Genomic DNA, 12068 nt, shown 5'->3' on the forward strand with positions numbered 1-12068 from the left:
TAAGAGTGTCAGGTTTTCTCCCCTCTGCAATAATATATTTAGACCATTTAAAAGAGCTACTTTATAGGAGGGAGAAGGGTGAGCATTTGAATATTATAACCTGGAAACTTAGGAGAAAAAATTTAATAATAACAAATATTGTAGCTTTGGTAATTTGGAAGCTGCATAAGATTAGCTACATTAGTGTGCATAGGTGTGATTTTTATCATGTACTCTGTTAAGTAATAATGTGAGTACATAAATACCGTTTTATAATCTCAGGTCCCAAAATGTGATAGTTGGTTTTATGTGCTAAGCTTTGGGGATACAGGCATGAAAGACAATTTCTTTCTTTCTCTTTTTTTTTGAGACAGAGACTCGCTCTTTTGCCCAGGCTGGAGTGCAGAGGCACGATCCTGGCCCACTGCAATCTCCACCTCCCGGGTTCAAGCGATTCTCCTGCCTCAGGCTTCAGAGTAGCTGGGATTACAGGTGTGCGCCAATACGCTGGCTATTTTTTGTATTTTTAATAGAGACAGGGTTTCACCATATAGGCCAGGCTAGTCTCGAACTCCTGACCTAGTGATCCACCCGCCTCAGCCTCTCAAAGTGCTGGGATTACAGGCGTGAACCACCGTGCCCGGCCATGAAAGACAATCTAAGGCACCTGATATGGAGCCTGAAACACCTGCTTCCCCACTCATAAGGAGGATGTTGATAGTAATCATAATAGCTGCTTCAAAGGGACAGTGAGAACTTTGAGGATACAGATACTATTCACTGATATATACAAATAACAGATCATAAATTTGCCATAATGGCTATAGATGTGCAGACTCTAAACTTAAATGGATCTACTTTATGAATTTATATAAACAGATTGATTACTAAATATCATTTTAAAAGGATTACTGAGTTTTATGTTATTTATAATTAAGGCGTTAATAAGGAGGGGTACCTGTGTAACATTTCCATATGATTAGAAGATGGTTGTTTCAAGGAAGTATAAGTTTTGAAAAATGTGACTGTTTCTACAGTTTCATATACTTTTAATTAATTTTGCTGTGTATTTTCTCTTTTTAGTGGATTTATCTTCTGTGGCAGATAAATGAAGTAATTCACTGCTACAAAATGGAAGACATTGACATTGTGGTAGTGGCAGAAGTCACATTACGGTTAATTGAAATATTGGAATCTTTAGGAAGCCCAGGAAGAAAATTTAAACAATCTCTAGGTAAAATGTTGGCTGAAAAATTGTATACATATATAAATACAAATATATAGGTATGATATCAAATACAGGATAACTCCTACTAATGGAAACTAGGCACTTCAATATTATGCTTCATTGAGGATTTATAATTAGAGATAGATAATAAGATAGTTTCATCAAGTGGATGTTAAGGTTTCATGCTCTCTGATTCAGTGAAGGACAAAACCCTTTTTGTCTTCTCATATTCCTTTTCTCTGTTCCTAATTACTGCCTACTCCCCCTTAGTCCCTTCTCTTTCTTTCTTTTTTCACTTTCTCTCCCTTTTTTTTTTTTTTTTTTTTGAGACGGAGTTTTGCTGTGTTGCCCAGGCTGGAGTGCAGTGGCACAATCTCAGCTCACTGCAACCTCCATCTCCCAGGTTCAAGCGATTCTCCTGCCTCAGCCTCCCAAGTAGCTGGGATTACAGGTGCTGGCCACCATGCCTGGCTAATTTTTGTATTTTTAGTAGAGACAGGGTTTCACCATGTTGACCACACTGCTTTCGAACTTCTGACCTCAAGTGATCTGCCTGCCCTGGCCTCCCAAAGGGCTGGGATTACAGATGTGAGCCACCGCACCCAGCCACCTCTCCTCTCTTTTATCTTCCTTCGTTTTTCCTCCCCTTCCATTTCCCATAAGAGTGAATGCTTGAAGGAAGACTATGTTTTGGACACTGTCATATTCTTGGCACCCACCACATCATCTGACACAGCGCAGGAGATCAAGTAAGTGTTGAATGGATCAGTGTCATTCTACTTTCTATCTCCTTTTCTATTTTCTTTCTTCTAATTCCTTCCTTTTAAAATTCTTTCTTCATTTATTGTTTCTCCTCCCCTTTCTCTTTTTCTTCTTATCCTTATCATCTTCCTCTTTTTGCTTTCGTTTCCTAGCACCCCCTCCCCACCAGCCCCCATTCTTCCTGTCTCAACCCCTTTCTCTTCTCCATTCAGGAGATGTCTTCTCTCAAAGGATGGCCTTCTGCTCTGACCTCCTTGTTCTTTGTTCTGCCTCTGGTTGCAGCCCTGTACTATAGTTCATGGGGTGGGGAATAATGTGGAGGAGTCCATGGAGGGTGTTTACTTTGCTGTTTCACCCCACTTATAGAGCATGTATGACATCTGGAGGACTTCGTAATAAAGTTACTGTTTACTTGGAGATTCACGAATCTGGCTCTGCCTGTCCTCCGCTGTTGAGTGTGGCCTTGCAGATGGAATTTTAGAGCCATGGTTCTCATATTTTGATTGTTATCAATATCACCTGAAAGCTTGTTAAACCTGCAAGGCCCAAGCTCTGTCCTACTTCAGCTAGCCTGGACCTTTTTAGTCTTTATTAGCTTCTCAGGTGAATTTGATATAGATCAAAGTTTGACAACCATCAGTTAAAAGTCTCTGGCCATCGAACACATTCACTGGCCTCAGGTTATATTTCTGAAATGTCCTGGATTAAAATGCTTTTTTTCCTTTTAAAAACTTTTGTTATGCAGAACTTTAAATATAAGGTGGAGAGAAAAAATAAATCACCATGTATGCATCGTCCGGCACCAATAATTATCAACATATTTTCAATCTCATTTCATCTCTCCCTGCAACATTTTCCCCTCTCTGAGTATTTTAAAACAGACACGTAATTCTTCCAGCAAATACCACCCCACCATGTGTATGTGTGTATCTAGCTATTTATCTGACAGATAAGGATTTTTCAAAACATAAAACCACAGTGCCATTATTATTATATCTTACAAAATGGGGAATAATTCCGATGTCCCTGATTGTATTAAAAAATATCTTTTAAAGTTGGTTTGTTCCAATCAGAATCCAAACAAGGCCCACACATTGTATTTTCTTGACATGTCTCTTAAATCTCTCTAATCTCTAATGGTTTCTCTCCTTCATACTCCCCTTTCAAGACATTTATCTTTTGAAGAAACTGAGTCATTATCCTGTGGGATTTTCCACATTCTGGATTTGGCCATTTCCCTCCATGTGATGTTGATTAACTTGCTTCTCACCTGGTAGTTAGAGCTGGATGCTTACTTAGATTCTGCTGATACTTTGTTAAGAAGAATTCTTGCCAATTGTCTTATTTTTCAGCAACAGTACTTCATAGGTAGTGCTGTTTACTCCCTTGCGTTGAATCAGGAGGCACACAATGCCTAGTTATCCCACTTTTTGGGCTATAAAGATTTATCTGTGAGTTCAGGTCTAGGTTGGTTCCCCAGAAGGAGATTCTGAGACAATGATTTGAGTGAAGTAGTTTATTTGGGTCCTTATCCAGGGAAGCACAGTGGAGAAGTGAGACAGCAGAGGAAAGGAAGCCCCATGTAATGCATGGTAAGTTAATGAGAAGGCTGCTGTTGTGAGTTCAGGGCCTGTTCCCATGAGGGACCTCTAGGATCCCATACAGAACAAATACAATGAAGTTGTATTTCTACGGCTTTTATCTGTCATTGGTGAAGGGCTGCTAGGAGACTGGGGGTAAGAAGCCAGGAGGGACTCCTAACTTCTTTCATTCCTTTTGCATTTATTATACTGAAGTCTTCAATGAAGAACTTAACCTCACACCTGTTTGGCTAGTCTGGTTATTTTTGAGTGTGTAATGGACATTATTATTGCTAAGCATTTTGTAGAAATAATTGAGGCTTTGGATGATGTTTTCTTTTCCTGGGGAAGATTTATGCTTGCTTTTACTAGATGCATGAAAGGCACTAATACTCTAGGATCCCATTATTCCAGTTTGAGGGATTAAGATATTTTGAAGCTGAAATGCTTTCTCCTTGAAGATCTATTTTCAGTTCACCCTAACTTCTAGGATGCAGTCTCTTTTGCTTCTCATCCTTGCTGGGCCCTGGATCCCAATCCCTGTTGCTTTTCTCTCAAGGCTATCAGAGGTATCACTCAGTTTCTCAGCTTCTCTCTCCAGAATTGATATAAGCCCCAGTGGGAAAAGTAGCTCTAATGTGTTCTATACTCTGGCCTCCCTTTCCAATATTCAGATGTGACTCTGTGATACTATGATATATGATATATATGCAGTTGACCCTTGAACAATATGAGGGTTAGGGGCACCCATCCTAAATCCATGTTTTGGCTTCTCCAAAACTTAACTCTAATAGCCTGCTGTTGACTGGAAACCTTCCCAATAACATAAACCATCAATGAACACATATATTTTGTATGTTTTATATATATATAAATAATTATTGTTGTCCACAGTTCCTGGCTCATGACTCCCATAGTTCTTATTTCCTAAGTGACTAAAACAATAAGCATACCTTTTGTTAAAGAGTGGCTTTTTGTCCTTGGTTCATGAAGTAGCTTCAGAACAGCTTTGGAGCAATAAAAGTGAAAGAGAGTCTTTTGTTATAATGTTGGGGCACTTTAGGCCTCAGAAGCAGACCTCAGAAAACAGAATATCTCTCTCTCTCTCTGACTTTCTACTTTCCTCCTTTCTCCTGCTCCTTTTTCTCTCCAAGGATGGCCATAGAAACTGAAAATATACTCTAATCTTCTCCTGCCTCTCTGTCTTCGAGCTGATCATAAAGAAATTCTTTGACCTACCTTGTCTGACTGTAGGACGTAAGACTCATTTCAGAAGGGGTCCTGCCCCATACCCAGGAGGAAGGAACGTGGCACAGAGAGGCCAGGAAGAGTCTGAACAGACAGGCCTTGCTGGGTATCTTAGTCCATTTTCTGTTACTTATAACAGAATACCTGAAACTGAGTAATTTATAAAGGAAAGGACCTTATTTCTTACAGTTGTGGAGGCTGAGAAGTGCAAAGTCTAGGGGCTGCATCTGGTGAGGGCTTTCTTACTCACGGAGACTTTCTGCAGTCTCTGAGGTGGCATAGAGCATCAGTGACGGGGGCTGAGGAAGCTACCTCAGGTATCTCTTCCTTTTTTTTTTTTTTCCCTTTGAGACGGAGTCTCGCTCTTTCACCCAGGCTGGAGTGCGGTGGCACGATCTTGGCTCACTGCAGCCTCCGCCTCCTGGGTTCAAGTGATTCTTTTGCCTCAGCCTCCTGAGTAGCTGGGATTATAGGCACGAGCCACCACACCCAGCAATTTTTTTGTATTTTTAGTAGAGACAGGGTTTCACCATGTTGGCCAGGCTGGTCTTGAACTCCTGACCTCAGGTGATCCACCCACCTCGGCCTCCCAAAGTGCTGAGATTACAGGTATGAGCCACTGCACCCGACCTCTTCCTCTTCTTATAAAGTCACCAGTCCAGTCAGGGGGTGGGGAGCTAGGGGAAGGATAGCATTAGGAGAACTACCTAATACAGATAACGGGTTGATGGGTGCAGCAAACCACCATGGCACGTGTATACGTATGTAACAAACCTGCATATTCTGCACATGTACCCAGAACTTAAAGTATAATAAATAAAAAAAGATACAAAACTCTGAACTGACATAAAACAGGGCCAGTAAGTAAAATATGAGTGTAAGATATTTTTTAAAAAACAAACAATATATTTCCAAAAAAAAATAAAGTCACCGGTCCTACTCCCATGATAACTCATCAATCCGTTAACCTGTTAATCCATTAGTCTATGAATGAGTTAACCTATTCATGTGAGGAGAGCCTCTGTGACCCAGTCATCTCTTATGGGATCCATCTCTCAATACTGCCACATTGAGGATTAAATTTCAGCATGAGTTTGGAGGAGACAAATATTCAAATCATAGCAATGGGTTTCTAAAGGTTATTAGATCTTACCCTTTTTGTCCAATCGCATTTCTGCACAGCTGTACATCCATCCATCCATCAATTATGCATATCTAATGAAGTCTCCATAAAAGTTCCATGAGGACATGGTACAGAGAACTTCTGGATAGCTGAGCACTTGGAGGTTCCTGGAGGATGGTGGTCCTGGGAGGGCATGGAAGCGCCATGCCCCTTCCTTTATGCCTTATGCTATGTATTTCTTTATCTGTATCCTTTGTAATAGCCTTTATGATAAAATGATAAACATAACTGTTTCCCTGAATTCTGTGAGCCACTGTTGCAAATTAATCAGACCCAGGGAGGGGGTCACGGGAACCTTAGTTTGTAGCCAGCTGGTCAGAAGCACAGGTAAAACAAGCTGGGGCTTATGGTCAGCATTGGAAGCAGGGAGCAGAGTGGGGAAAACAGCAGTCTTATGGGACTGAGTCCTCAATCTGTGTGATCTGACTCTATCTGCAAGGTAGTGTTGGAAGTGAACAGGGTTGGAGAATGCCCAGCTGGTGTCCACTGCAGAATTGATTTCGTGTTTGGTATGCGGGGACCCCCCACTCTACACTTGGTCACAGAAATCTGTGTTGATTGTTGTGGCATGAAAGCACGGAAAAATAGTTTGTTTTTTTCTCCACACTTCCTTCCCAAGATCCTGGCCATGTATTTGTTTGTTTGTTTATTTATTTATTTATTTATTTATTTATTTTCCACCATCTTCTTAGCTTGTAGATTTAAAAATATATAGTTTCCAGCTTTCCTTCAGCCAAGAGAATTTTTCTACATTATGCATTACTGATTACTTTTTAAAAATGTCTATTTCTGGCCAGGTGCAGTGGCTCATGCCTGTAATCCCAGCATTTTGGTAGGCCAAGCCAGGTGGACCACATGAGGTCAGGAGTTCAAGACCAGTATGGTCAACATGGTGAAACCCTGCCTCTACTAAAAATACAAAAATTAGCCGAGCACGGTGGCATGTGCCTGTAGTCCCAGCTGCTCGGGAGGCTGAGGCAGGAGAATCACCTGAACCTGGGAGGCAGAGGTTACAGTGAGCCGAGATCATGCCACTGCCCTCTAGCCTGGTCAACAGTGTGAGACTCCATGTCAAAAAAAAAAAAAAAGTCTATTTCTTACTTAATGTTATTGTTTTATTTGCTAGTTACTGTGGGGGAGATTATTGTTTTATATCATTATAAATGGGCTAAATAAAATTTAAGTTATTGATTGTTAAAATGTTTCATTTCTGAAGAGCTGATCAATATTGGAGCATAATCCATTTATAAATTTGAAAACTTCTGTATTTATGTAATGAGGAGTTGTCCCTATTTAGATATATAAATTCTTATAACTTCTAAGAATATTATTCTTAACACCTTGTTGCCACATAAAACATAAAGTACAAGTCTTCTCTGATATTTGTCCAAATTGATAGGGTTTCTATGCTATCTTCTGAAAGCTTTTATATTTATTTATTTATTTTTTGAGATGAAGTCTCACTCTGTCACCCAGGCTGGAGTGCAGTGGCATGATCTTCGCTCACTGCAACCTCCGCCTCCCGGGTTCAAGCAATTCTCCTGCCTCAGCACCTCCCAGTAGCTGGGATTACAGGCACGCGCCACCATGCCTGGCTAATTTTTGTATTTTTAGTAGAGGTGGGGTTTCATCATGTTGGCCAGGCTGGTCTTGAACTCCTGACCTCAGGTGATCTACTTGCCTCGGCATCCCAAAGTGCTGGGATTACAGGTGTAAGCCACCGCACCTGGCCTCTGAAAGATTTTAAATGGACCTTATAGAATATAGAGAAAGATGATATTGACTTGTTGATAAATATTTGATTTGGTTTGTTACAAGATTTTTTTAAATTACCTTACAGAAGAAAAAATTTAATTACATGGAAGAAATAATTTGATGCTTAGTCACATTCTAGTGTTGAATCATTTCTGAGATTATCGGTAATTAAAAAGTAATTAATTTAGCATAAAGTTTTTTATGATTATGATTCACTGCTATATTTCCATTTTTCTCTTTCCTCCTTTTTATTTCTCTGGTCCTTCCTTCTTCTTTCGTTTCCTCCTCGCTCTTGCCCTGTCCTCTTCCTCTTCCTACTTTTCCTTTCTTTCATCTCCTCTTCTCCCTTCCCCTCCATCCTTCATTCCCTTCCTCCTTCCTTTCTTTTCCAGATGTACCTTTAAGAGAAGGGACTAACAAATTCCCTGGAGCTCCAAAAGGGATCACAGAAATTCTTCCAATATTACAGGTATTACTACATATTTAGAAAATTTAGGTGAAACATGAAATTTTATTTTCAAATAATATTAAATTTGTAAATGCATAATGGTTAATTGTAGAAATAATTTTGAATGTTTAAAATTTGAGGATTGTATGGCTTTATATATTGAGAACTATAGGGACATTTTTCTACCTTTTATGAAGAATATTGTAATGAAGCCCCATTATAATTTACCATTTCCTCATATGCTAGCTTAAGAAACAAAATATTCCTAGTATAGATAAAACTCACCTCCTCTGCTACCCTCTCTTGATCACCTTGCCTTTCCCCTACCTAGGAGTAACTCCTATCCTAAATAATAATGTCTTCAAGATATTTGTATAAAAGATATTTATATAATGCATAGATATAAATGACTTTACTTGGTTTTTAATAACATGCCACACCCCCTCACATTTATATTTGGGAGGCCCCTGAAATAGAAGAACAAGTGCTAATTTTAAAAGTGTTATTTTATCTATTCTCTTCCATACTTGGTATAATAGATAAAGTCCTAAGAAATGGTACCAATCAAATGCCATCATGAATGTACAGGAGGACTGTGGGGTCGTTCTGAATTTACTTTCTCAAATGCACGTTCCTCTTCTAATGCTAAGTTTCAGGGGATGCCAACTGAGTACTTTATGCTGTCTTGTGTCTTCTGAAGAGAGCTAGATTTGAGAAATCTTAAATTGAGAACAGAGACTGACATGCATAAGAGATTGAGGTGGCATAATAGCTGTCTGCCAATGTTTTTCCCAGGGATCACTTACAGTGTCTGCTAAATATGCAGCTTCCTATCTCTCACTCCAGACATATGCAATCACAACTTCAGGTGTGAGATTCTTAAAAGTTCCTCCGGTAGATTTTTTTTTTTTTTGAGATGGAGTCTTGCTCTGTTGCCCAGGCTGGAGTGCAGTAGCGCGATCTTGGCTCACTGCAACCTCTGCCTTCCAGGTTCAAGCCAGTCTCCTGCCTCAGCCTCCTGAGTAGCTGAGACTACAGGCATGTGCCACCACACCCAGCTAATTTTTTGTATTTTTAGTGGAGGTGGGGTTTCACCATGTTAGCCAGGATGGTCTCGATCTCCTGACCTCGTGATCCGCCCACCTCGGCCTCCCAAAGTGCTGGGATTACAGGTGTGAGCTACTGTGCCTGGCCTCTCTGGTAGATTTTTAAGGACATTAGAGTTTGAGAATCACTGGCTTATGGGCTAGCACTTATTCTCTGAGGCAGAGTAGGGCAGACATAGAAATCCTACTCATAGGTACAAAGTGCTAGATTTTACCTTGAGAGAGAAATTTTCTGGCAATTAAAACCACTATATGAAATGGATTTCTTTTAAGGTGGCAATTTTCCCACAACAAAGAAACGAGACCGTTTGTGAACTGTTATTTATTTAAATAAGAAAAATGTACCCTCTCTTAAAGATGATTTATTACCATCTGCTGGGAAATCGTCAAAATAAATACAGAGAAGTCTGTGATGACAACAGTGTGAATTTTACCCCCTAAAGTTATGCAATACACAATCTGCTCAGCTGTACTGGGCATATGGTAGACATATTTTCTTTGGCATGGTCGAAGAGCACAGCATTTGGTGTGGAAACCTGTAGTTGAGTCTGGACTCTGATATTGACTATTTGTGTGATGCTGAATGAATTATTTTGTCTTTTTGAGTATAAGTGTCCTCATCTGGAAAATTATAATAGTACCTATTCCACTGAATTGTTATATAGTTTAAATGAGATATTGTAATGTGGAAACTAGTACCTGGCACATGATAGCTGCTGTTTTTCTCTTATATCTTATGTAAAGCACTGAATCTCAACTTAGGGTTTTTAGACTCACTGATAGGGGAATGGAGTTGGGGGGAAAAATGACGGTTTATTGTAAGGAGAATTCACAATTCATATGTTCACCCAGCAGAGTCTGTAGGTGGGATAAATTATATAACTTGCATATATGCATGCTACTATTTAAAAAATGTATGAGACACTATTGTGATTAAATGAAAGAAAACTTATTTCAAAGTTTTACTGAACACAGAGCATTTCTTTCTTCAACAAATGGGTTATAAAATTATAACTAATTTGTATCCACCTTATACTGGGCTATGGCAACTAAAAGATTATTAGTAAAGCATTTAGCCCTATACCTGGGAAAGATGATGATGGTGGTGGTAGTGATGGTGATGATGATGATGATAGAATGTGAGCGTGTGGGGTCTTTGAAATTTTTTGATGTTAAAAAGATATCCTGGCTGGGCGTGGCGGTTCACACCTGTAATCCCAGCACTTTGGGAGGCCGAGGTGGGCAGATCGCTTAATATCAGAAGTTTGAGACCAGCCTGGCCAACATGGCGAAACCCTGTCTTTACTAAAAACACAAAAATTAGCCAGGCATTGTGGTGCCTGCCTGTAGTCCCAGCTACTTGGGAGGCTGAGGTGTGAGAATTGCTTGAATCTGGGAGGCGTAGGTTGCAGTGAGCCGAGATCGCACCACTGCACTCCAGTCTGGGCAAAAAAGTGAGACTCTGTCTCAAAAAATAAAACAATAAGAAAAAGGGATATCTTTAGAGACTTCTGTTTCTAGAGAAATGGCAAGATGAGCTGAACATCCTTCTGGGAGAAAACACTTAGAGATTTTGGACAGATTTGAACAAATATCCTCAAGCATGTTGCAGAGCTCATGAGAAAGTTGGGTAAATCCCAGGGGCCAAAATAGAAAAGGGAACTGAAAACTAGCATGGAAGTTTATGAGTAGATGCTGCAGTAGGTTGATGGGCAAAGTTATTATACAGATATACTTAGATTTTTAACCACCATCCAGGGACAAGAGATGAGGCTTGGGCACATGAAAGATGGGGGTTGGAAAGGAGACTCATATGTAAAGTTAGAACCTACAAAAGATTATGTCCTAGGAAAAGGTAGACTAGAAAAAAACTCTGGCCTGGGTATGGTGACTCACGCCTTTTATCCTAGCCCTTTGGGGAGGCCAAGGTGGGTGGATCGCTTGAGCCCAGAAGATTGAGACCAGCCTGGGCAATATGGTGAAACCATGACTCTGCAAAAAAAATACAAAAATTAGCTGGGTGTGATGACATGTGCCTGTAGTCCTAGCTACTTGGGAGGCTGAGGTGGGAGGATCGCCTGAGCCCGGGAAATCAAGGCTGCAGTGAGGCAAGATCGTGCCACTGTACTCCATTCTAGGCTGGAGTGAGACCCTGTTGCATAACAAAACAAGACAAAAAACCCTCCCCAAACCCAGAAAAACCCGCCTCTGCCTATGTATATAAGGAGATACCTCAATTTGGGTAGTGAGAAGAGGAGTGGGTAGGAGAAAATTCCTCCTCCTAATGATTTATAACCTTGGGGCCTGCCCTCAAGTAGGTTTTTAATTTGAATTTACACTACTTGGGTTACTTAAGAACCTTCCTGAGCCTGCGATTCTTGAATGGGTGTGTGTGTGTGTGTGTGTGTCTGTATGTATATATAGTATAAAATTGTTTATATTCTAGGAATGCCAGGATGATTTAACACTAGAAATATATAATGCAATACATTGCATTAGCTAATGAAAGGAAAACGTGACTACTTCACTTAGACAAAGAGATGCAAAAAAAGCATTTGATAATATTCAACAACCATCCTCTTTAAAAGCAACCATCCTTAAAAAAAATAACTCTTAGTAGTTAGGAATATACAAGAACCTCTGTATCTAATAAGGGTGTCATCCAAAGACCTTGAGTAAATGCTATACCTATGGTAAAAGATTAAAAGAAGCCCTTTAATAGTGGTGTAACCACATAAAGCTCTCTGTCATTCTTCTGTTCAGCATGTCCTGGAAGTCT

At 40.0% G+C, this 12068-nt stretch overlaps 1 protein-coding gene across 1 annotated transcript in view; it reads left to right on the top strand.

Moving 5' to 3' along the window:
• The window catches only part of CFAP54 (cilia and flagella associated protein 54), a 372948-nt gene that overhangs the window by 55501 nt on the left and 305379 nt on the right, over nt 1-12068 (top strand). The window contains exons 14-15 of the mRNA XM_055357441.2: nt 1063-1213; nt 8128-8204. Of these exons, the coding sequence (XP_055213416.1) occupies nt 1063-1213; nt 8128-8204 (228 nt within the window). The remainder of the gene's footprint in view (nt 1-1062; nt 1214-8127; nt 8205-12068) is intronic.

This window comes from Gorilla gorilla, chromosome 10 (genome assembly GCF_029281585.2).
Source record: "Gorilla gorilla gorilla isolate KB3781 chromosome 10, NHGRI_mGorGor1-v2.1_pri, whole genome shotgun sequence".
Classification (NCBI taxonomy): domain Eukaryota; kingdom Metazoa; phylum Chordata; class Mammalia; order Primates; family Hominidae; genus Gorilla; species Gorilla gorilla.